At 33.0% G+C, this 27699-nt stretch overlaps 1 protein-coding gene across 1 annotated transcript; it reads left to right on the forward strand.

Moving 5' to 3' along the window:
* The first annotated feature begins 18114 nt into the window (after positions 1-18114).
* Positions 18115-26159, forward strand: LOC115964144 (alcohol dehydrogenase-like). The gene is made up of 8 exons (XM_031083484.1): positions 18115-18596; positions 19523-19658; positions 19778-19847; positions 20019-20112; positions 20676-20889; positions 21221-21362; positions 22735-22905; positions 25630-26159. Exons 1-8 carry the CDS (start codon positions 18290-18292, stop codon positions 25819-25821), a joined length of 1326 nt encoding a protein of 441 aa, XP_030939344.1. The 5' UTR covers positions 18115-18289; the 3' UTR covers positions 25822-26159.
* Positions 26160-27699: the final 1540 nt, after the last annotated feature.

Raw genomic sequence — 27699 nt, forward strand, 5'->3', positions numbered from 1 at the left:
GGAAAGGGTTGAAATCCAATCTATAGATTCCATATACCACTATAAAAGAGGGTAGGAGATGTGAGGGTTTCTCCTTTTTAATTATTAATAACAAATCCTTATTAAATAGTTGAAAATTAAAAATTTTTTTTAAAAAAGGATAGAATTTAAAACACAAAATATGATAAGTTTAAGATTATTAATGTAAAAGTTATATTTAAAAAAAAAAGATTTAAATGTAGGATGGTGATTAAAAATGGTTTTAAATAATAGAGAGATGATTATTCATTTAAAATGAAATTGTCTACAATCATATTATAAATATAGTGGTGATAAAATTAACTACAATTATAATAGTAACTAAATAGAAGAGAAGTAAACAAAAAAAAGTAAAACGTGTCTTAAAAATTTGGACACAAAAATTTGCAGTTTTTTGTTTTTGTTTTTGTTTTATAACGATTAAAATGGGTTATTATAATTAATAGATAGTAAATATTGTTAACAAAAACCCTATCTATAAAATTGATATGGTTGTAACAACAATTTAACCAAAAAAAAAAAAAAGTTAAAAGTTGACTTTGAAAGTAATAAAACCTACTTAACACTGCAATAAAACCTACTTTAAGAGTAAAAATAAAATAAGTTAATTTTTTTCACAAATTCCAAATGCATGGTATTAAGGATAACTAAAGTCAAAGTTACGGTTGACACCATCTGACGGAACGTAGGCATATGTGGTTTTATTTATTATTGTCTAGGTCTAGTCTTTGGTTCATGGGACTGTCGGCCCCACCTTGTTTTTTTATGCCAAAAATAAAAACATAAACACCGATGGGGACGTTATCACGTCTCAGTATGAAGGCATAAAGTAAAAAAAGAAGCGAGTGTCCGAGGTAGAGTGTAGTTGCGTGGGTGGTGATGAATGTAATCTTAATCTACTTTGAGAAAAAGAAGAAGGTGAGTGTGAATGTAGGACTAGGTGGACACTGGATTGGACAACGTGTAAAGGTTTCTTCATTGTTGTGCTTTGCTGTTGCTTGCTTCTCTTTTCTTTTTAATTATTTCATTTATTTCTTTTTGGGCAGACAGACAGACAGAACACAATAGATTTAATAACATGGCTACGCCTAGCTGGGTGGCTGCTACTCTTCTGCAACCTTTTTGAAGCATATCCAACAGGGGAGTTAAACATAAATTCATCTTTACTTTAGGGAGTAAATCTACCAAATAGGTTATTGTTCATTTTTCAATGGATTCTTTATACTCGAATTTTTTTTTGCTCATAAACAGTCGCTTATCAAATCTGATGAGCAACTGTTCATTTTTCAAATGTTTTTTTTTTATTATAATAATCAAATATTGAATAAAAAAATGTTGGAAGATGTGTAATTGTTAAAAAAAGAAAAAATAATGAATGAAAAAATAATATTTAAATGAGATAAAGAATAAGATAGAGAATCTATTAGAAAGTGTATTTGAAAAAGTAGATAGTTAAAAGGTAAAAATTACTATTTATTCTCCAAACAGTAGAAAAATTTACTTAATCTACCGAAGATGCTCTTAGATGTCTGTGTTTTGTTTACATTTATTGTATAATCAGATCATGTTGTTCCTGTTACCTACCACTTCTCACACGCAATCCTACCAATTTATAGCCATGCTGAGTTTAAGATTTAAGCATGTATTTTTCAATGACTATAATTTTTAAATCACAATTTTAATATAGTCAGTTCTAACTTCTAAGTGATTGTCTATTACCGCTCATCGATCATATTAAACTTATATAATAGAAATTATAACACAAAAATTGTATTCATAAGCTTTTTCTACTTCATTTAATCGGCATTTTGTTAATGAGTCCTCCTTTAACCAACTTTTCCTTTTTTTCTAGAAAGTAAAAATTATACCACTTATACCTTAAGCATTTTATTAATAAAATACTTGCAATTGAAGTTTACACAAATATTTGTCATAAGGCAAAACTTAGGTACAATATTTTAAGTGCAGTACCTTAGATTTTCCTTTTAAATTTAAGCAATGTGTAAAAAAGGCTAGTGTTTTGTCTTGTGAGCAATAGTATATATATATATATATATATATATATATATATTTGGGGAGATGAGTTTTAAATCACAAAGATAGGATACCACAAAGAATGTCATTATCAATATGCTATTACTCAAATCCTGTGGAATGGTATTTTGGGTTTTGTATAATGGTTGAGTTTTTCAAAAGAATTGTTTAACGTTTGGGTTTTTTTTTTTTTTAATCCAATTTTCAATAAAGTGTATTGGATAGATTATCCTTAACAAATGCCCATTAAATCCTATTTAATATGAATAGATATCAAATAATATTTATTGTAAATATTAGTAATTTGTTGAAATATAAATCATTCATGTAATTCTGAATGGTTAGAATGGTAATAACTTAAACGGATCATCTAAATAATTTGATTTTAACATACTAATACAACTATAATATTAGTTTTTTTTAAGGTTTTTATTTTTTCCACTAAACTATTTGTAATTTTGGAGTTAAACATTAACCCAACAAAAAAAAAAAAAAACCTATAAACACAACTTTTTTTGCAACCTTTTCACATGATATATTGTAACTAGTGCAACATCATTTTTGCTGATATTTATATAAATATCACTTTTATTATACACCAATCACAACTTGTTACCTCAAAATTGGTGAAAAATATTATGCAATCTATTGTGTCATTACACTTATTGAACACTTAACACTTAAACTTTGGTTAGCAATGAGCTCTCCATTGCCTTCATTGCATCATAGGACTTTAATGGCCTTTGCCTTAAGATTGCTAAATTAGGGTCGGCCATATGTATTCTTCTCTGTCATTCTATTTTATTTGAAGTTATATTATCTATTACTTCCTTAATTGATATATAATTTTTTTTTTTTACCATTTCTACTAATGTTATTTTTAATTATCCTCTACCTTTGTTAATAAAAATAAAGGAAATTGCACTTTTTCACCCTAAAATTTCACCACATTCACAATGTCCCCCAAAACTATCAATTTACTCGATTGACATCCCCAATTTGAAATAATCATATAAATGTACCCCCTACCATCAAAATTAGGCATTGAATTAGATAGAAAGGTGTAATTATGAAACTGCCCTTATTTTTTGAAATGAAAATTTCCATCTAATTTACATCTAAATTTAGACCGTAGTAGGTATATTGATACAATTCTTTTGAGGTGTCAATTGAGTGAATTAATAGTTTGTAGAGGATATAGTTTTTTGGACAAACGATGGTATCCAAACCTCTTCAATTATTGTTGAGGTCCAAAATGTGGTCAAGATCCAGACACATGGAAGTAAGAAACGCCCAGCCCGCAAGAAAAAAAAATAATAAAGGAGATAATGAAATAAAGAGGAGCCCAGCCCATGAGGGTGAAAAAAATGGGTCTTGGGCCTTAGAAAAAAGGAAGGATAAATGGAAAAATTGGCCCAACAATACAAAGAAATCCCGATGATCGAAGAAGCCCAATGAAAAGAAAGAAAAAGTGAAGAATGGGTAGGATTTTGGCCCAAATACACGAGGATCTACAAGGCTTAGGAGGCAAATCCTCGAGGAAGACCAAAGCATGCCAAGCAGGATATGAACTGCTCAGGATATGTCTTAAAGGAAGCACAAAGAATGAAGGAGGTCCTGTTAACATCAGTTCATGGGAGCTAGAGGAGCGTGATGGGGACATATGGTGATTTTGGGACCAACACCTGTTGGAAGAACCCAGGACCTCAGGCAGAGAAGGTAAACCAAGAAAGAAAGAGATCAGGAACCTTTCCAGCTACACCATCAACGAGGAGGAATCCGCCCCATTTAGAGGAAAGAAACAAGTTCTAAGAAGTCAACATCAAAGCCTTAGAGTTTTGAAATGTCCTTTTTAAGACCTTGGGGAAAGAATAAAACAGTTGTTAGGATATGTGCCCTTTAAATCCTATTGTATGATGCTATATATGACATTATGTTGTGAATAATAAAGTTGTTTTATTATTATCTAAAATAATGGTAACATGAATATTTGGACATTATCATATAGTCCGTAAGATACATAGTATGTGATTTAGCCACAAAAAATATAAATCACAAATTCTTTGTAAACTTAGAATTTTAGTTCGTAATCGGTGATGAATTTGGGCATTTCATCTGCGAAGACTATAACATATCAACTAAGATGATTTGTCTTGATCATAGAAGTAGAGATTTCTAGTTAATATGTTAATATGTTTTAAATGTTAAGACATATTGAACTGGACTGCTATGAGATTTATTATTCTACTAATGACTATCAAATGAATAATAAATCTCACGACTTCTATTTACATCAACTCTTAATCTTGAGAGAATAATGAACCTAATCATGAAGTATAAGTTACTTTGATATATTAGGAATGAGATCTAAAGTCACGATTAAAATCTCAGTATGTTGGGCAGCCATATTTAATGTTAAAGGAACATATATTCTCAGAGATGAAATTCATAATCTCTTAACGGAGATATAAAATATTCTCTTGAGATAAGTTTAATGGGTTTGGTTATTCAAAATGTTAGGTCTAACTACTTTAATAAGAAGTTACTAAAGTATATATTTATGAAATTAGATTTCATAAATATATGATGAATAACTTAAATGATTAAATTAGGTATTTAAGGATTAAGATATAGTAATCTTCAAAGTGGTAGTCAACATTCATGACTTTGTATTACAACGAATATTTTAATGAAAGGGTTGAATGTATAATAAAGTCTTAGGATATAATTTATTAATAAGGCTTAAAGTGCAATTATATTTATATAGAGGTATTAAATATATAATTAATGGTAATTTTGGGTTTGTCAAGAGTTGATAGAAAGGCCTAAAATCCATTGGAGTTAGTGTCTTATTTGTCCCTTTTGGTCCTACTCCAAGCCACATACTAAAACCCAATTGGAATGGCCCCAAAGGCTAACCCAATTAGATAATTAATTATATTTAAGGAAAGAAACATACAAAATTTTAAAGAGAGTTATGAAAATGGTGTGTATGTGAGTGTAAGCCACTCTTTTATTCTCCTTTGAACACATACGTGTGAACTGATTGAGAGACCACACTTCTTGGGTATAAGTGGAATTGGAGTGAAGATTAAAAGTGTTCCCAAGTACTTCTAATATTTGGTTTTGAATTTCACCGCACCAAGGTACGCTCTCTTGTTCTTAAATTCTGAAATTTACATAGTACATGTTATCAATTGCGAATGAAGTAAATCCGTCATTTTTTCTGCTGCGTGTGTTTTGTATGCGATACAAACCATGTTTTTCCAACAATTGGTATCAGAGCGGTCTTAATTTTCGAATTTGTATAACATGTTTTTGTTAGTTTTGGAATTAAAGATAGTAATTTCATGATGTTAAAAGATTCTATAATCAATTTTTTGCATGTTTGTTGAAAATATTGTTTGATAAAACTAATATTGATGTTATGATGTTGTTTAAGTTTGATATTAAGTATGTTAGGTTGAACTTTAAGGCTAAAGCATCAATGAAATTCAATTTTTGATCTCAAACTCAATCTATTATGTTCATATGATGGTAGTTTATTCATGAAAAACCGTTGAAAACTGTTTGGTGAAAATTCTGGAAAATTTAGTTTCACGAGTTTCGATTGATCGAGAATTCCCTTTGATCGAACGAATGTTCCTTTTCGATTGATCGAACAGGAATCAATAATTGATTGAGTCAACTCGAGACTTTGTGATGAACCTCTTCAATTTTTTGACCAATCGAGAATTCCCTTCAATCAACCGAATTTGCCTTTTCAATCGATCGAATAGGAATCGAGAGTCGATCGAGTCATCCAGAAAGTTTGTTAAGATTTTCTTCATAATTTCAATCGATTGAGGGATACATTCGATCATTGAATTTTGAATTTTCACTAAGTGTTTTCACATTTAAAAGTGCAAGGCTATGTGTGATGAGATTACACATGATTTCTAATTAAAAACTTTTCATTTAAAATATTTAGTGGGAGAGAGATACAAGGGTTGCAACTCACGACCTTCATTTTTGGTTCATAGTAGTATGAAATATATACTTAATCTTTACTTCGAGCTTTGCATTCTATGCAGAGAAAAATTTATTTCATGGTGCTACAAGATTGAATTTCCTGGTTTATAGTGGTTTGATCAAACACCTTGTCTTAGCCTTAAGCTTTACATTCCATGTGGAGGGTGTTTTGTATCATGGTACTACATGAAAAACTTGTCAATGGTAGATGAAATGTGGCTACACATGGCTCTAGACAATGGTATACACTAGACTAAATATTATAGTATTCTTTATGTTGAATTCTTACTATCATTATTTAGAGGCTAAATGTATAACAACATATTATTAGTGTTTGATAAGAGTTATCATGATAGCACTAATAATGAAAATAGTTCTCAATCAATCATATTATTTAATGTTCACTCTATGCTTAGGAATATTGAATATGGATTGGGTTGTCGTTGCATATTTTATATTATGGTTTTATTAAGGTTCCATATTATATGTTTATATGCTAAATTGATAATGTCCAGTTTACTTATTATATTCAAGTTTGTTATTTTTAGATTTAAATCACGGCATCCTTTAGCCCACTTGTTGTTATTCTTAATCAAAACAAACTGATTGGATCCAACTATGTTGACTGGAAAAGAAATTTGGACATTGTTCTTACTGCTGAAGAGCACAAGTATGTGCTTAGTCAACCATGTCCTAACTTTCCATCATTAGATGCTCATTTTAAGGAAAAACAATGATATGATCGTTGGCAGAAATCTAATGAGAAGGCCAAGTGCTATATCCTAGCATCTATTTTAAATGTTCTACAACATCAAATGCTGGATGTAGAACTAGCTTCGGACATAATGTTAAGTCTGAAGGAGATGTTTGGTGAGCAAGGCTGTTTTGCAAGGTAAGAAACTATGAGACAAATTTATAATACCAAAATGGCTGAAGGTACTCCAGTAAGGGAGCATTGTCTTAAGATGATCTCTAATCTAAGTACACTAGAGGTTTTAGGTGCTTACATTGATGGAGAATCCCAAGCAGATATGATACTCCAATCACTACTAGAATTATTCAAGGAATTCAGACTTAATTATAACATGAACAAAAATATTTATACATTATCTGAATTAATAAATGAGTTGGTGGCAGCTGAAGGCATTCTTGGTACAGCCTGTGTTGATGCTAATATGGCTGAAACTTCTACTTCTCAACCTAAGTCGAAAGGCAAGGGTAAAAAGAAGAAGAAGGACTTCACCAAGCAAAATGGTAAACAAATTGCCTTAGGAGTTGCTAACAAGGGAAAGAAAAAGGACTACGCCAAAGGAAAGTGTTTCTATTGTGGCGAGAAAGGTCATTGGAAGAGGAATTGTCCAAAATTCATAGCTACCAAGAATAAGGGTATGAAAAGTTCATTCATTCTTGAAATATGTTTAGTACAAAATCCCACGGATTCTTGGTGTGTGGATTCAGGTTGTACTAATCATATCTGCAATTCTTTGCAGGGGTTCCAGGAGACCAGAAAGCTGAATGAAAGGGAATTGTTTCTTACTTTTACTGATAGGAGCAGAATTCTAGTTGTAACTGTTGGAGTGTCTAATTTATGTTTTGGTTCTAGAGTTTTAATATTGGAAGATTATTTGTATATACCTAATGTTCGTAGGAATTTAATTTCTGCAACTTATTTAGGTAGACATAGATATTATGTTATCCTGAAAGACAATGTTGTAATAAAGAAGGATAAAATGTTTATCTGTTCTGGCAATATTTTTGATGGTCTTTATATTATAACTCCTAATAAGCATGAATTATACAATTTTGAATTAGATAATAATTCACATGTGAAATCATTAAAGAGAAAGTTTCATTCTACTAATGATGCATATCTTTAACATTTACATTTGGGTCATATTAATTCAAACAGGATTCAAAGACTGATCAAAGATGGACTCTTAAAACTATTGGACTTTGATGGATTTCCAATTTGTGAATCTTGTTTGGAGGGCAAAATGACCAAAAGACCTTTTAATGCAAAAGGTAGAAAAACCTAAGATTTGCTAGAACTAGTACATTCAAATGTATGTGGTTCTATGTCAACCCAAGCAAGAGGTGGCTATGAATATTTCATTACTTTCACTGATGATTACTTTAGATCTGGTTATGTATACCTAATGAAACGGAAGTCTGAAACCTTTGAAAAGTTCAAAGAGTTTAGGGCTGAAGTTGAGAATCAATTGGGTAAAAGCATAAAGACCATTTGATCTGTTCGAGGTGGCAAATATCATCTTGGGGATTTCAAGGGTTACTTAACTGAAAATGAGATTATATCCCAGTTGATTGCACCTGGAACACCACAACAAAATGGTGTAATAGAAAGAAGAAATAAAACTCTTTTAGATATGGTTAGATCCATGTTGAGTTATTCAACTCTACCAATTTCTTTTTGGGGATATGCCATAAATATTGCAATGTATCTTCTGAATTTAGTACATTCGAAGTATGTTCCTAAAATACTTGTAGAGTTGTGGATTGGGCGTAAGCCTAGTATGAGACATCTCCATATTTGGGGTTGTCTAGCATATGTATTGAAAGGAAAGTCTGACAAGTTACAATCTAAAACAGAAGTGGTTTTCTTTGTAGGGTATCCAAAAGAAATTGTTGGAGGTTTATTCTATAGTCATAAAGATAATAAAGTGTTTGTTAGTGCAAATGCCAAATTTTTGGAAAATGACTATATGAATGATTATACTCCTACAAGTAGAGTTGTTTTGGCTGAAATGAATGAACTGTAATTGAACGATCAATGGATGAAACTAGGAATGATGTGGTTGTATCGGATACACCACAAAATATTACTTATGAGATTATTAGTAAACAGGAGTCTTGTCATAGTGGGAGGATTGTTAGGCCACTTGTAAGATTTATAGGTTTAGGAGAAACTTATGAAGCTATCTCAGAAGAGGCTAAATCTGATCCTTACACTTATGAAGAGGTAATGAAAGATATAGATGCACATCATTGAGACAAAGCTATGAAATCTAAATTGGATTCTATGTATTCCAATCAAGTTTGGAATCTTGTAAAAGTGCCTAATGGCATTAAACCTATTGGTTGCAAATGGATTTACAAGAGGAAGAGAGGGATAGATGAAAAGGTTGAAAATTTTAAAGTAAGGCTAGTGGCAAAAGGGTATACACAAAAGGAAGATATTGATTATGAAGAAACCTTTTCACCAATAGCAATGCTTAAATCTGTCAAAATTCTCTTATTCATTGCTATTCATTATGATTATGAGATTGACATATGGATGTCAAGACTGCATTTCTTAATGGCAATCTTGAAAAAGAAATCTATATGATGCAACCCGAAGATTTCATAGCAAAAAACCAAGAGCATATGGTATGCAAGTTGAAAAAATCCATTTATAGACTTAAGCAAGCATCTAGATCATGGAACATCATATTTGATCAAGCAATCAAGTCATTTGATTTTGAAAAAAATCTTGATGTACCATGTGTGTACAAAAGACATCAAAATAAAGTAGTAATGTCCCTAGTGCTTTATGTTGATGACATTCTACTCATTGGAAATGATGTAGGGGTAATGTCATCAGTAAAGATTTGGTTGTTAAGCCAATTTGATATGAAGGACTTGGGTGAAGCTAATTTTATTCTAGGGATCAAGTTTTGGCGATATCGAAAGAATAGAATGTTGGGCTTGTCACAAGCTGAATGTATAGATAAGGTTCTAGAACGGTTTAGCACGCAAAACTCCAAGAAAGGATTACTTTCTTTCAAACATGGAGTTCCTCTGTTTGATGACCAAAGGCCTAAGACTCTTGAGGAAGAAAATATGATGAAACAAATTCCCTATGCTTCTACAGTGGGAAGTCTCATGTATGCCATATTTTGTACTAGACTAGATATCTGTTATTCAGTTGGCATGGTCAGCTGATATTAATCAAATTCAGGACTTAAACATTGGCAAACTGTAAAGCATATTCTCAAGTATCTAAGGAGAACGAGAGATTATATGCTTGTTTACCATAGTAAGGATTTAATTCCTATTGGTTATACAAATTCAGATTTTCAGTCAGATCTTGATTTCAGAAAGTCCACTTCAGTTTGTGTGTTCACCTTGGGAGGTGGAGTGTTAAGCAATCTTGTATTGTTGACTCCACCATGGAAGCTGAATATGCTACTACTTATGAAGCGGCAAAGGAAGCTGCTTGGTTTAAGAAATTCCTTTCTGATCTTGGTGTTGTGAGAATGGAGCAAGTTCCTATCACATTGTTTTGTGACAATAGTGGACTGGTTGTACAATCCAAAGATCCAAGGAATCACAAGAAATGAAAGCACATAGAAAGAAAGTACCACATCATTCGAGACATTGTTTCTCAAGGAGATGTAGTAGTAGCAAAGATTGATAGTACAAATAATCTAGCAGATCCCTTTACCAAAACCTTGCCCTAAAGAACTTTTGTGTTACATTTAGAGAGGATGAGAGTTAGATTAGTGCACAATAGTCTTTAGGGCAAGTGGGAGATTGTTAGGATATGTGCCCTTTAAATTCTATTGTATGATACTATGTATGACATTATGTTGTGATTAATAAAGTTGTTTTATTATTATCTAAAATAATGGTAACATGAATATTTGAACATTATCATATAGTCTGTGAGATGCATCGTATGTGATTTAATCACAGAAGATATAAATCACAAGTTATTTGTAAACTCAGAATTTTAGTTCGTAGTCGGTGATGAAATTGGACATTTCATCTGTGAAGACTATAACATATCAACTAAGATGATTTGTCTTAATCATGAAAGTGAAGACTTCTAGTTGATATGTTTTAAGTGTTAAGACATATTGAACTGGACTGCTGTGAGATTTATTATTTTATTAACGACTATTAAATGAATAATAAATCTCACGACTTCTATTTACATCAACTCTTAATCCTTAGAAAATAATGAACTTGATCATGAAGTGTAGGTTGCTTTGATATATCAGGAGTAAGATCTAAAATCACGATTAAAATCTTATTATGTTAGGCAACCACATTTAATGTTGAATGAACATATATTCTCAAGATGAAATTCATAATCTCTTAACAGAGATATAAAATATTCATTTGAGATAAGTTTAATGGATTTGGTTATTTCGAATGTTAGGCCTAACTACTTTAGTAAGAAGTTACTAAAGTATATATTTATGAAATTAGATTTCATAAATATGTGATGAATAACTTAAAAGATTAAACCGAGTACTCAAGGATTAAGATATAGTAATCTTTAAAGTGGCAGTCAACATTCATAACTTTGTATTACTATGAATATTTTAATGAAGGGGTTGAATGTATAATAAAGTCTTGGGATATAATTTATTAATAAAGTCTAGAATGTAATTATATTTATATAGTGGTATTACATATAATTAATGGTAATTTTAGACTTGTTAAGAGTTGACAGAAAGGCCTAAAACTCATTAGAGCTAGTGCCTTATTTGTTCCTTTTGGTCCCACTCCAAGCCACATACTATAGCCCAATTAGAATGGCCTAAAAGGCTAACCCAATTAGATAATCAGTTATATTTAAAGAGAGAAGTATACAGAATTTTAGAGAGAGTTATGAAAACGGTGTGTATGTGAGTGTAAGCCACTCTCTTATTCTCCCTTGAATACATATGTATAAACTGATTGAGAGACCATACTTCTTGGGTATAAGTGGAATTGGAGTGAAGATTAAAAGTGTTCCCAAGTATTTCTAATCTTTGGTTTTGAATTTCACCACACCAAGGTATGCTCTCTTGTTCTTAAATTCTGAAATTTACACAGTACATGTTATCAATTACAAATGAAGTAGATTCGTCATTTTTTTTGCTGCGTGTGTTTTATATGCAATATAAACCATGTTTTTCCAACAAACTCTTGACCTTGGAGAAGCATTTGGACTTACTCAAAAGGGGTCTTGCGTATGAGGAAGGTCAGCTGGGGAGCTTTTAGCTGTCAGACCTTAGAAAATGAAGTAAGAGAAGAAAAAGGAAAGGACCAACCACCAATGTTTTAGACATAACATTGATTTTGGTACCCAGAGCACAAAAGGATAGATTGTTGACATGAAAGAAACCTAGAAAAGACACTATAAAAGGGGCGGGGGGGGGGGGGGGTGCAAAGCCCAAGCTAAAGGGGGCATTCAACAAGAATCATTCAAGATTCAAAAGAAAGAAAGCACTAGAAAGAGAATCTAGAGTTCTTACTTAAGAAAGAGTGAAAAGTGAGGCATTCTAAGGGATCCTAAAGCTAATACTTGAGATACACTTAGACTTAAATGGATTCAAACCTCACAAGTCTTGGAAGCCCAAGGAGAGCTATATAAATTTGTTATTTTTGAACTTATTTGAGCCTTGTGATATATCCTAGCAAAACAAGACTCAATGTACTCGAATATTCAATATAATGAAACAGAATCCCATTATATTCAAGGATCTCTGACGTTTTACTTACACTTCTTTTATTTTATTTGTTGTTCCCTAGTTATTCATTCAACCAATATGTGTGTGTGTGTGTGTGTGTGTGTGTATTTGTGTTGTGAGATTCATGTCTTGTGCACAGATTGGCTCGTAAACGGCCCAACAAGGCCGCGATGGGTCAAGCCCAGTCCAACCAACCATCAACCACCATCTTTTGGGAGGCCCAGGATCCTTCACTGCCATTGGGCCTGTGTACCGCCCAAAATAAGAACCCATAATTATCTAATTATTTTCTCAGGCATATGCAGTCCTCTCATACCATACACACCAAGTTATTACATAGAGGAATCCTTGATAATAACTTAAAAGTACAATATTATCTTAGTATTGGTAGGCATTATCACATCTATTTTGTGTTTATTTCCATGCTTGCATGTATATATGAGAGTTAACAAGTTTTCTCTAAAATATACTCATTACGTGTATGTTTTCTCTTGTAGGAGATTTAAACTAATGAGATTAGCATGCAAACATGAAGCCAAGAGAATCCAAGGGTGAAGATCAATTGAGAAGTGGCTTTTGAATAATTTAGTGAGTCAAAGATGTGTGGAAACATAAAAGGAAAGAGAGAAATTCATTTGAGCCAAAGATGGAAAAAATCCAGGCATGGAAATATTCTGACCAGTTTTGGTATTTTGGCCATATCTTTTTACTCCGATACCTAATTAACTTGCTTCTTGCGGCCACGGAAATAGGACTTACAGATCTAAAACTTTGTAGTTTACAAAACTTCAAAATCTGCCGTATTGAAGGCCAAAACTGACCTGGAAGTTGATCCACTATTGAAAAATGGGAATTGACATTTTATATTTCATTTTTGGGAAGCATGTGTTTTAGGGTTTTGAATGTTATAAATATTAAAATGATATAAGGGCAGTTAAATTTTTGGCTGCTAGAGCTTAAGAATCTAAGTTAGGGTTAGGGGTGAATTCCCAATGTTGTAAGTTGTCCACTATTCAATCCAAGCATGTTTTTCACGTTTTGATTATTGAAATCAATTGTTCTATTTTTCATAATTGTTTTGCTAGATTGATATTTAATTTCTAATTCTTTCATAAGTCTATTTTTGAATCTTTTTATTGTTAGAATAGGGTTTTATAATCTCTTTAGTAAAACGTGGTAATCTTGTTAGATATTACTTTTGCCATAGTATTGCCTCTAGGTTATGTGATGTTCTCGAGTTTTTCTAGCAAAGTTATTATTTTCTAGACTAAATTGTTGGAACAATTGATGAATATAATCAACCAAAGAGAGTTTTATTAATAAAGCTTATTTATAAATCTTTCAATCGAATGGTATATCTATTTACTTACCCGATTGTGTACTAAATTATATTGGTAGTGGATGCTTAACAATACTAGTGGACAAACCCTAACGCCCTAGTGATTTTAATTATTGAATTCACCAAACTTTATTTTTCCTAAGTTTTAATCATATTTTTCTACATATTATTGGTGCTTTTGACATGTTCTTGCTTTCCTTTTCTCGGTGGAACAACAACCTTAGCTACACTACAATTTCCATTACAAAATTGGACAACATCAATCCCTTAAGGGTAGCCCTAATATGCTAGCAAGAAATTTTGAATCCAAAATCTTATGGATATCATGAGGCCTTAACAACTACTAAGCCAAATCCTCGGAGTTAAGAGAATATTGTAAAAGCTATGAAAGTTTAGGATGAAAAAGTAAAATTTTTCATAAAATAAACTTAGGCAACATGATGGAATCTCTCATTAGATTGATGGATTTAAATGCATCATTTCCAACATTTTTTTTCTTTTCATAATATTTTCCTTTGCAATATTGTTTGTTTGTTACCAAATCTTGTCTTGATGTGACTTCAAGGCTATGTCATGATCTTGCCTCGAGACAATATTGAAGATGGCATATGACTTCATAACTTTAAGGTTATGGGTTCGATAATGCCTTGACAGGATTTTGGCCAAGATGTAATGACGTAATAGTGATTCAAGGATAAATATGTTAATCGTGTTTAAGTGCAGAACTTAAAATAATGTGATTAGTGTTAGGGTAACTCATTTGAGGCTACTTCAAAGTAAATACTACTCAACTAAATGTAGGAAAGTAAATTCAACACTACATTAAACTAACTGATACAAATTGGAAGTAAGGCATTATGAAGAAACTTACTCGCATTAACAATACATTCACAATTGAAGCTAAATACGAAACTAAAAGGGGAATTACAAGGATAAATTAGTATACTTTTTAGGTGTTGGTTTCCCAATCTTTTGAAAAATTTAATTTATTTATATTTGAGGATGGATAGTTACCACAGTTGTGGTTTACATTGAATAAAATACATTATGTTGTTTCTCAAAAAAAAGAAAAAAGAAAAAAAGATTTCAATCCCTTCATTTAATTCCAAGTTTATGTTGTTGTTTGGTCAAAATATTTGGCTACCATGTAATATGCATATGAGATAAAATACGTTTAACATCTTTGACACCCTCCCATTCTCTCCCTTATTTTTTTTCCAGATGAACAACACGTGGTAGATACACCATCTAAAGGTCAATAGAACCCGCATCAAAATACATATTTTCTCTTAATTTGTGTATTACCTTTTCTTTTCTTTACCCCTCCATCTCCACCCCCTCCCCCCTTTTCTCTCCAACTTTATCATCGTCCTCTAAGTATCAAAGGTAGCAAGATCAAATTTTGCTGAAGAAGAAAGGGTAAAAGCGAGACAATAAATTGGAGCTTGTGATGGATTGAAAAGTTGGAACAAAAAGCTCAAAGATGCCAATGTGTTGAAGTCAAACTCAAAAATTCATCTAAGTTACGTTGTTTAATTGATTGACTTTGCACGTTTCACATTTTACTTGAGGCAAAATTTAGTTATAATTCTTTGTGTTATTGATTGTTAGATATCTTGAAGAAGAAAAAAAAATATCACGATGTATGTATATTATAGCATCATTATCAAATACTAACACCAATACAAATGACCCGCACTAAGAAAATTATTTACATTGTGTACGTGCAAGTTAGATTTGAACTTATATAGTTATATGAGAGAGTAGATAAGCTATCTAATAGTACATCTCGATGAAAAAGCTCATGAGTGACAAAAATGCAAGCTTTGACATCATAATGTCTAAAGAAAAAGAAGTTTGTAAGAATGTAAAGTAGACAAAGAATGTATGTGGAAAACCCTAAGAAAGGGATGAAAAACCATGGTTTGAGCAAGAGATAATCACTCTTGCTCTATTCAACTTTTGTATTGTGTGGGAAAAAGGGTATCCCTTGTACAATAAGGTGTTCTTCCTCAAAAGAGAGACCTTATTTTCTACCTTACTCCCTTATCAACTTTCTACTCTTTTCTCAAAAGATATACTTAGGTTTTTGCCCTAATAGTCTAGCTGCATGTTCCTCTTATAATCTGAGAAATATAGTTGAGTACAAAGACAGATGTCAAGTCATTATTTTCTTATTTTGGACCTTACTACAGCTAAGGTACTATTTGCCTATATTGGTGGTTGGAGGAGAGAAAGTGCCAACATCAGCACTATGGCATGAGGGTAGGTGACTTTTCCATTGTATGGGGAACAATTCTTGAGCAACGAGAGGGACATCAGAGGTGTTGAAGACGATACATGTGTCCCTGAAGTGGTCCAACATACACTCAGCCAATGAGGGGTGTTTTTATAGTACCTGACCCTAGGAGGTCACTATCTCCCTTTTTGTGAGTGCTTGAGTATCCATGTGAGATGCATATCTTACTTCCTTCCCAAAGCAGTCACACCCTTGGCACGGGCTAAGGATAATATCTTGTAACCAACATGCCATATCCCTTGCTCACAGCCACTCCATGTGTAAGGTCCAGATCCAGCCACATCAACGCTCTCCCATGCCTTGGCTAGTGTACTGTACACATTGTATTTTGAAATAGATGAACGAGGAGAGAAAATAAAGCTTAGGAAGGAAATGCCTTAGGAAGGAAATGCTAGGTGAAAAGAGAACTGCCTCAGTTTGGTTGATATGCATGGTTTTAAAAACTAAAATGGTTGAAGAGCAGAAATTGGGTTCGATTCTTGATTTTATTGATTTTTTTTTTTTCATTTTTATCAGATTGGTTTAAGATTTGGTTGAACCGGCTGGTTCGGTTTAGTTTTTAAAATAGTGTTGATATAAGAGAGAAGAAAAGAACTAAATTTTGAGTAATAGCAAATCTATCCGAGCCTACCATTTATGATGTGCCCAAATTAGGCAGAAGTGAAGAGGAATGCAAATAAGGAAAGTTATAGTTGTCCAAGCCCACCATTTATGATGTTCCCAAATTGGGCAAGAATGGAGAGAAATGTAGGTAAGAATAAGAAAAGTTATAACTGTCTGGACCTTCCATTAATGACCTACAAATTACGTTTTTGCTCATGAGCTTTCACACTCTCTTTACTTCATTGGACATTCAAAGTATTATATATATATATATATATATATATATGCCAAAGACCTTATAGCTGAATTGACACCTCCCCATGCATAAAGTGCTTGGGAGTCTAGGGGAAAAGGGTTCGAGTTGCACGGTTAGCAGTATGTTGTAATTATCTAAAAAAAAAAAAAGTATTATATATATACACACACATATCTATCTCTTTGCAAACCAAACTGAGGAGAGATCAAATATAATTATCATCTTTACTTTTCCCTTTACATATAAGATGCAAGCATTTTCTTTTACTTTTTTTTTCCTCCTAACTTATTTTTCCTTATTATTTTCTTTTGCTCTCCCTTCTTGCAAGAGGGTTTTTTTTTTTTTTTTTTTTTTTTTTAAGATATAAATTTTACTGTACCTAATTTAAGTGTATATAATTATCCTCTTTACTTTTCCTTTTACATATAAGATGCAAGCATTTTCTTTTACATTTTTTTTTCCTCATAACTTATTTTTCCTTATTATTTTCTTTTCCTCTCCCTTCTTGCAAGAGGTTTTTTTTTTTTTTTTTTTTTTTTTTTTTTTTTTTTTTTATAAATTTTTTTATATGATATAAATTTTATTGAACTTAATTTAAGTGTTTATGTATGTGAAGTTTCATTCTGAAGACTTGAACCCAAGTTCTTGTTCCCCCACACCAACAAACACTTAAACTTGTAGAGTGATCATCACACCAAAGGTACACGGTGGTCAAGAGGGTCTAACAGATAAGTCTCACACGTGCTATTGAAAAAAGATCTCAAATAATTGTTTCATAATATAGTTCAGGCATTTGAACCGAACAAATTTTTTTTTTGAGAAGACAAACACAATGTTAATTACAAGATATGAAACATGTTTGATATTTATCATATTTTTATATACATTGACAGAGTTCCTTTCATTCACAAATGGCCAAAAAAAATTTATTTTAATTTTTGATAGCTGGACGCCCAAAAAAAAGAAAGAATTATGTGACTCGGATGATTATCTAAATTGCCAATTATTGGTTTGGATAAATATTAGTATATTAGTATATTATTAGTATAACACTATAACATGCCATGACATGACAACAAATAGGAAAGAGAAGATACATAGAATTATAAATATAATAATAATAGTCCTCCAAATTTGAGCTTCATGAAGAGGAGGATAAAAATATAGTGGGAACCAGGTCAACAACACTTACAAAACTCAAAGGGCCACGAAGTTCGCACCGAACAACAATCAGCTTTGACAAAGTATAGCATCTCCAGCAAAGCCAAATGTCTTTTATAAGTACCATGATCCGCAGAGGCATCTCTAACACCAAGATCCTGAGATCTACTAGTTGGTGCTTGGCTAATAGATTCCTCACCCCTGACCATACCATCTCTAACGTAAACAACATGGAAAAGACAGACGAAAATACCAGTGTTGGTGTTAATGGTAATCGTAGTTATAGTTCTGGAGGAGTGGGATTGCCTTCATACATGCGTGCAGCTGTGTTTCGGGAACCCAATAAGCCCCTCACCATTGAAGAGTTCCAAATTCCTCGCCCCAAAGCTGGCGAGGTTCTCATCAAGACCAAAGGTCATATATATATATATATATATATATATATATATTTCTAACACTGCTAGTTTTTTTGTTTGTGGGTTTTGCATTTGATGTTGTTTGGTTGCTCTGACAAAAAAAGGAGTGTGGTTCTAGTTTTGACTTTGGTTTCTCTTTTTTAAAGATCTACTGAACTGATACAAACGGTAGAATTGAATGATTATGATGAATTCTTCAGTTTCTTATTAAAACAGATCAATATTTTCTTATTAGATTGAATGATGATGTGTACACTCTGTTAATTGATCAGATTTTATGTTTAGCTTTGTATGATTCCTGAAAAAAATGTTGGAAAATAAGAGTGATTACCATTTTGTGAATTGTCAAATATTTTAATGATTTAAAGAGCTGAGGAAGCAAGAAGCTCCACTGGGTCAAAAGGGTTCTTCTAAATATAATTTAATTTTATAAAAACCCTTTTCCATTATTTTGCTTGGTTATAGAGTGAAAAGAAGTAAATCATTTATAGGGGATTATACTAAGTACCATTCGCAAATAATATAATTATAATGGAATCATCTATTTGTTTAGGACCACTCAAATTCAATATGGATGAAGTTGATGACAATTTAGCACATTTTTGCAAGCCAGCTGCCTCCTTTGAAATATAGCTTGGTATTGTTTTTGAACTTTGAGAAGACATCTGACCATAGATCTTGAACTGAGACTCTAGTAATTTGATGAATCTTGTCCTATTAATTAGAATTTTCAAGGCCCTCAGTGATGTTTTCAGAAATTGAAAGCTAGACTGTTGTGTGATATTTTACAGTTCCTTTTGATTTCTGCTTGTCTTATATTGGTTGTGGTTATCCTCAGTTTTATTGTTTAAGCCAGCATATGCATTTAATTACTTATATATGATGATTCAGCAATGGCATCTGACATTGTACCTTTGAATGCAGCCTGTGGAGTCTGCCACTCTGATCTCCATGTTATGAAAGGTGAACTTCCATTTTCTAGTCCTTGTGTTGTGGGGCATGAGATAACTGGTGAAGTTGTTGAACTTGGGCCACTCACAGACCACAAATTAATAGAAAGGTGCAGATATATTTATGGATTAAAATGGCCTTCTGGTTCTGTATAGAAGTGTTGTGATATTGTAATGTAATATCTTCACTTGTTTTTGAAAACCCATTTTGGTCTTCTTGACCTTTCAGATATCCGATTGGGTCCCGCGTTGTGGGAGCTTTCATCATGCCTTGTGGTAATTGTTCCTACTGTTCAAAGGTAACAAATATATTACTTTGAGATGCTACATTTTCCCCTTCTCCAGTTTTTAATGTTATTAATCTTTGATGCTATCCAAGCTGCTTTTGTGAATGCTTTAATTATTAACATCCCCCCTGGAGAAATTTGTAGCACAAATTTGATATTTAATATCAACATAATTGAATAAAGGGCCATGACGATTTATGTGAGGATTTCTTTGCTTATAACCGAGCTAAAGGAACTCTTTATGATGGTGAAACTCGGCTGTTCCTCCGCGATGGTGGTAAGTGTGCATTTCATGAATTTCAAATAACCATATCTGAATTATTATATGCCTATGCGTCTTTGGTATATGTCAACCTTCTTTATTTATTTATTATTATTATTTTTTTAAGATATATGCATAAAGTTACAAAATATATGCTTTATATGTATGTTAATGGTCTTGTTAGCCACTCATAAAATTGTGTGGCTTGTTCAACTTCTAGATGTCATAATAGGTGAACCCCATGTTTGATATTAAGCTTAATGGCACAGTAATGTTTTTTGTTCTTCATTTACTACGGTGCCTCTTTATTTGATTATCACACACATTTCCAGCATTAATCAGGAACCTTCATCACTGTAGTGTGTGTATATATGTGCGTGTGCATGCAAGTCGGTGGGCAAGACTACCTGTTTTTCTTTTTCCCTCTTTCCTTTCTCTATGGTGTTTTAGTTTCCAACCTTATCTAAGTTTCTTCTGATATCTCCATCTATCTCCTCTTTTAGGTAAAATTGTTTGCGAAATGCTAATGCAATGTGTGCATCACTGTGGAATACTAAAAGAAATTCTATATTGTGCAGGGAAACCAGTTTTCATGTATAGTATGGGAGGCCTTGCTGAATACTGTGTTGTGCCAGTACATGCATTGACTAATTTACCAGAATCATTGCCATACACAGAGTCTGCAATTTTAGGATGTGCAGTTTTTACTGCTTATGGAGCCATGGCTCACGCGGCTGAGGTGCGTCCTGGGGATTCTGTTGCTGTGATTGGAGTTGGGGGTGTTGGTTCAAGGTAAGCCACTGAAACTGTCCTTTTTTTTTCCTGGGATGTTAATGCCTGGTAATTAAATTTTGGTATTATAATTTTTTTTGATGATGTGGAATCTCACCAAGAAAGGACCCTTTGTACCCACCCTTAGGGAGTAAACCACGGATGCTATTTTTTTTTGGGGGGAGGGGGGGAATATAGTAAGTGCCTATGTCAATTGATGAAATAACAGCAAATAGCATCCCTTTTCTATGGCTGCTTTGGGGTGCTTATCAAAAATTGACTGCACTGTTGCAACTGAAAATTTATGAACAGGCTTTATTTAACATTATCATGACTAGATCACCTGCTTCAGTTGTTTGCAGATAGCAAGAGCCTTTGGTGCTTCCGATATTATTGCTGTGGATGTTCAGGATGATAAACTGCAGAAAGCCAAGTTATTTGGTGCCACTCACACTATAAATGCAAAACAAGAAGATGCCATTGAAAAGATAAGGGTATGTGTTTTATCTTTTTCTTTGACCTTTACACAGATAAAAGTTCCAGCTAAAATGTATTTTTATTATTTATGATCTCAACTCCCCCCCCCCCCCCTCCTGGTGCTCTCACATTTTTTCATGTAAATATCTGCATTATGTTTTTTTTAATAAGCTGAGTTGCACATGAAAATGGCCATTGGAAGATCTTCAAGTTTAATGTTCCTGTTAATATAATTCTAATGTTTTCAAGACAAGATTTTAAAATTTTGTTTTAATAGAATTTCCTTGCAGTATCAAACTTTGAATGAATGACCATAGGGGCAAATTACTATTGAACTGTGAGAGCAGTTTGGAAGTGGAGTATTATTATTTGACATGTAATTTATAAGTCTAAAACCAATGCATTACACAACTAATTGTGCTATTGTTTCATGTACAATAAAGAACAAACAATGCTTAGTAGTCGTGATAGTGTAATCAAAGTTCTGATATTATATACTGTTTCAGAAAATAAACCTGTAGACGTAAAATGCTTTTTTGATACAATTATAATAATTTCATTAAAAGAAAGGTAGTAGTTGTTATATACTGTACCAGACTACACCTAAAGGGATTAAAAACACATATTTAGGGAGTCTTATGTAGAAAATGGCAAGGAATACTGCCAAGTGCAGTCATTCGCATTTGAACAAACATCTCAGGATAGACTTTTCAATTACATGAATAGAATGTTTGATCCCATCAAAGGTCCCATTCTTATGCTCAAGCCAGATTGTCCACATAACACATAACTGAACCACCTTCCATATTTTGCTGCCACCATAAGTATGGAAGTTCCCTTGCTAACAAGAAAGCATCTGGGACACTGACCTTGTCGTAACCCAAGAGACTCCAAATATTGCAAACACAAAAGACTAGATATCCCTCACCACTGAATGAAGGAGGAGATAATCAACTGATTCTATATTGTTCTTGCACATGCAACACCAATCAAGGATCAAGATGTTTCTTTTCTGGAGGTTATCCACCATTAAAATCTTATCCCAAGCCACTGTTCAGACAAAGAAAGAAGTCTTTCATAGGACCTTTGCACACCATATATTCCCCCAAGGAAAAACTTCCTTAGGATCCATCAAAATATCATTATTTATTGTTATGATTTTTTTAATTGAAAATTTCCCCACTTCATGGTGATGGCCAATGGGTTTAGTCAATAATAAATTGCTATAATTGCTTTGCAACATGGATGCAGACCTTTAATGGTCCATGTAATTAGTACACATATTCAAACATATCTGAATTTATAGAAACATACCAAACTTAGTTACACTGTATTCTTTCTGGAGTTATGAACTGGTCTTTAACTTAGTTATTCACTTGTTTTGGACAGGAAATAACTGGGGGAGCAGGTGTGGACGTTGCAGTGGAAGCCTTAGGAAAACCACAGACATTTTTCCAGTGTTTCAATAGTGTGAGAGATGGAGGAAAAGCTGTAATGATAGGACTAACGCAATCTGGTGCCATAGGGGAGGTGGATATAAACCGTCTTGTTCGTAGAAAGGTGCGTACTTTGTGTCCAATAGATTTTATTTATTGTTCATTCTAGTTCTTAATTAAACCATAAATAATGCTACAAATGACTGCATCAAGAACTACTAGTACAATTAATATTGAGTGCACCAATTCTTTCTAGTGTGTTTCCATCTTTTTTTGAGTTTGCTCTCTCAAAATGGGACAGAAATAAAATGGTGTGTGTATGTATATATATTGAGAGAGAGAGAGAGAGAGAGAGAGAGAGAGAGAGAGAGAGAAAGAGTTAACGTGATTTTGCTTGATGGCCTACATCTACATTGGAATGCCCCAAATGGCTACATCTTTTCTATATTGAATTTTATGTTACAAAGAAGCCAATGTAGTTATGTATAGGAATACATTAGGCCTAGTATGGTAACCCTAAAATCACAGTAACACATGGTAATACAAAACCACAACAGGCCACAATATTCTACAAAACCATGGTTTACGTATATGTGGTAATATACTAATATACCCTTCAAGGTGGAACCTTGAAGATGTCTTGAGTTTGGAATGTAAGAATGTGTAGGAAACCATGACCAAATTGGATGTAAAATGGATTGGGCTTGATGTGAATTGGAAAGTGTGAGATAGTAGCGAACGACAATTGTTTTGCTTGACGGATGGAGGTTGGAAGACGGCTATTGTGGCCAGAGGATAGTTGCATCAGTGACTGGATGATGGCTGCATTGGTGGCCTTTTGCAGAAGAAAAATGGCTCAAGGATGGCATACACGAGATAGACACCAATGAAAGCGGCTGTTGATGATGAAAAGTGGCACGATGACAATACTGGCAACCATAGGAGAGCAACAACAGTGGCCAAAAGATATTGGTAGAAGAAAGTGTTGTAGGAGCTAGAAGACATCGATAGAGGACAATGTTGTGAGGTGTGTGAGTTGATGGTCTTTTGGAAACTAGACAGAAACTCTCAGCTTTGATACAATCTTAAATATAAATAAGAAAATAAAATTATTCAGAGAGAGAGAGAGAATGAAAGTAAGAGAATTTAATTGGTTTGGCATGACTTAAGTCCATAACAGAAAGTCCCAAGCAACTACATCTTTTTATATTGAACTAAATGTTACAATGAACCCAATGTCGGGTATATATAGGAATACTGAGCATTCGCATCCGCAACTTCCATCCTATTCTATTCTACCATCTCAAAAAGCTATTTTATCAATTATACCATATCATTTTATAACACAATCAACATCCCAACTTTTATTTTCCTATTCTACTCATTAAAATAATATATATTACCTACTAAAATAATATAATATATTCCAATACAACTCTCTCTCTTTCTTCTCCCCCATCTCTCTTCCACTTTATCAATTAAAATATATTATAATTTTTACTAAAGTGCTACAGTGCCATTTAGGATGGCACTGTAGCAAATTTGCAATTGTAAGATTTTACAAGTCTGGCTGTAGGGCTCTTTTTGTGCCTTTATGCTAAATTTTCCCCACATATACCATTTACAATTGCCAATGGGAATGCTTGTCTAGTATGGTAAATCCTAAAACCACAATAGCACATGGTATTCTACAAAACTATTGTTGACATATTTATTGGAATATTCTTAATATATTTTAAATTTGGAAATATGATGCAAATTTAACTAAAAAGATCATAGATTAACAAGGGAAAAAACAAATCTAGAAGTACCAATACACTTGTTGTGACATAGGACAAATTGGGAAATTTGTCTTTGTGTACTTGTGGTAGGCTTAGGGTTTGGAGATTTGTGAATTTATGGTTTAGAACCTTTGGAAAGAAGGGTTAAGGTTCAAGAATGACCAGGGTTTTTGTGGGGAAGAAAAATAGTTGATTTAGGGTTGTAAACAGGTAAGACGAAACGGAAATCGAATTTGTCCACAAACGTTGAACAATGCATGTGGACAATACCACAAATAGTGATAGAATATCAAAGAGAGAGTGAGAAAGAAACCAAAAAAAAAAAAAAAAAAGGATAATAAGGTTAACATGCCAGTGAGCTCTAACTCAAATGACTCCTTCCAAAATAATGGATTGAATGGTATGGTTGTAGTTCGAAGCTCATTGGTTGCGTGGTGATTCAAATGACACTCCCTTCTTGTCTCATCCTAATATGACAGTTTTTTTTTTTTTTTTTCCTACTCATTGTCTCACTCCATGTTTAGAGTGGGTAGTGCAGCAATTGATAACATGTAGGAATCAGAGAAACAAAGTGGCAAGGAGTTGATTGATGGTTGAAGAAAAGGCATCATAGTCATTTTAAGAATTGAGGTGTTTCTTTACAGGCATCATTTTTAAATTTTTTGCCTTATCAATTGTTGTTCACAAAATTCCCAATAATGATCACATTTATTTATTTTACTTGCATTTTGAAGATTGCAAAATTGGCTTGAATGTTAGATTTTTCTTCTCCCACCTCTCTCACTCTGTTTATGTGGGGACAGTTGACCCAAACCAAAGCATCCAGTCCCAGCCAGCAACTGATATTGAACATGTTTGAGATCTTCGTCTTACCTCTAGCTACTGTAAATGCAACTTTCATATCACCAATCTTGAGCCTAACAACACTTTGTGTTCAGCTCTGTTCAACTATAGCACTATATACACTAAGAATTTTTAGCTTTAATAATTGACATTTCCTTTGCATGCTGTGCATGATTTGGGATTTTTGTATGTTCCAACATCTAACTGAAGATCTCATAGAACAGATTCAAGTCATTGGTTCCTATGGAGGAAGGGCTAGGCAAGATCTCCCCAAGTTGGTGAGACTGGCAGAAACTGGTATCTTCAATCTCTCTGATGCTGTTTCTAGAAAATACAAATTTGAGGAGGCAGGCCAAGCATTCCAGGATCTCAACGAGGGAAAAATTGTCGGTCGAGCTGTGATTGAGATAATGTAATTCTGGCTCACCCCAAGTAACAGTCGTTGCTGGCAGAGTACTAGGCACCTTTCCTGCATGGCTACATATATGATAATATGCCCTGAAAGCTCCATCAATAAATACCACAAGCTACTGGACCAGATTACTTATATTGCTTCCTGGTCCACCTCTTGAGCAGGTTCTGATTGTGGATAGCAAATAACTAGCTTTGGCTACATTGCTGTATTTTTTTATTTTAGCTTTTTGTTTTTTGTTTTCATATTTCCTTCAAATTACTTGTAACATGACTTGAAGTCTTTTGAAATGTGCAATGGATTTTTTTTTAATGTTATCTTGACTTTACAGATTATGGAAAAGGTTAATCTTGATGTGTGACCCAATTTTTTCATCAATTTGTAGAGTTCTTTGCCTAGAGGCTTGCAACTCAATGGTTTTGCCTAGCCTCTTTTATGAAGAGAACAGAGGTTCAAATCCTCCCACTCAAATTATTGTAACAACTGAATTATCAAAAAGAATTTGTAAAGTTTGTTACCCCCAACCACAATGATATGTACTAGTTAATACTTAGGCACTTTGCGCCACAGAAGATTCTTAAATGCTCTCGGAGTATAGATAAATGGTGCTTCCTTCTCTTATATTCATGGTAAACTCCATCATGAATTTAATAAGTGGATCCCACCATGAATGTGAGAGAATAGAGTATCATTTTTCGTGCTCCGAGAATACCTAAAATTACTCATGAATCACAATGCCAGCATTAATAGCATGGTAGCTTGAATCACAATGCCAGCATTAATAGCATGGTAGCTTGTGTTATACACAACCGGCCTTGTATTGTTGGGCTCCAAGGTTAAGCATTGGAATTCATTGCTTTCCTCGGGTCTTTGACTGGTAAGGCCAACTATTACTGAGGTTGTTTATGTAGCTAAGCCTAAACTCTTCAATTTATTGAGTACATGACTTAAAATATATTATTTTCTTCTTCTTCTTTTGTTGTGATAAAAAGTTAATTACTCTATGAGTTAATTAAATGTCATTAGCATTCATATTAGCAACTGTTTGTTTAATACACTTGCCGAAAAAGAAATTTAATACAAGAAAATGATAGTGAGATGCATGCATAAATGAGAAGTTGAGTCCATAAGTTTAGCAAGTTACTTTAATATTTACTATAACTAATCTCAAACATAGGCAATGCTTGAGAATGTATAATTATTTTGTAATGTAAAATACTTTATTCTCTACAATTTCGCTTAGCCAAAGTCATGAGAGAGAGAGAGAGAGAGAGAGGGAATATGTGATGGAGAATTAAGAAACACAATAGCAAAAGAACAAAATTTAGCTACAAAAATTGGTTGTCAATCCAAAGTGGAGTTATCAAAAATACAAATACTCATCAACCCAAAGCAAAGTTACAAGAAAGAAAAAAAGTCCTTTAAAAGAAACAAGAGAATTGAAATAAATAGAGCAACAAGAGGGAGAGGGAGAGAGAGAGAAAGAATAATAAAAAAAAAAAAATTTGGGGCAAAACTTGGACTAAATGAAAGAGAAATGTGCAAAGGGAGTAATAGTAAATTTATAGAAAAGAATATGGGGAGAACAAAAGTAAAAAAACGAAGTGGAATGGTTGGAGGAAGAGTAGGGGATTAATAATAGTAAGAAAAAGAGCCAAAAAGAGAAATTATTAAAACCTATGGAGGACAATGTGGCTGTCATGAAGTAGTCCTCCCAGCCAATGATAAGGTTGTCCATGTAGATAATGTCAGATTTAACCATACAAGAAATAGAAATTTAGTAAAAGAAGAAGAAGAAAGAATAAAAGACGAAGGGAGAGTAAGAACTAGATCAGGGAGGGTTCCATTTACTCAAAAGGTGTATCAACTATCAAGTAAAAAC

Source organism: Quercus lobata, chromosome 10, assembly GCF_001633185.2.
Source record: "Quercus lobata isolate SW786 chromosome 10, ValleyOak3.0 Primary Assembly, whole genome shotgun sequence".
In the NCBI taxonomy this organism is placed as follows: domain Eukaryota; kingdom Viridiplantae; phylum Streptophyta; class Magnoliopsida; order Fagales; family Fagaceae; genus Quercus; species Quercus lobata.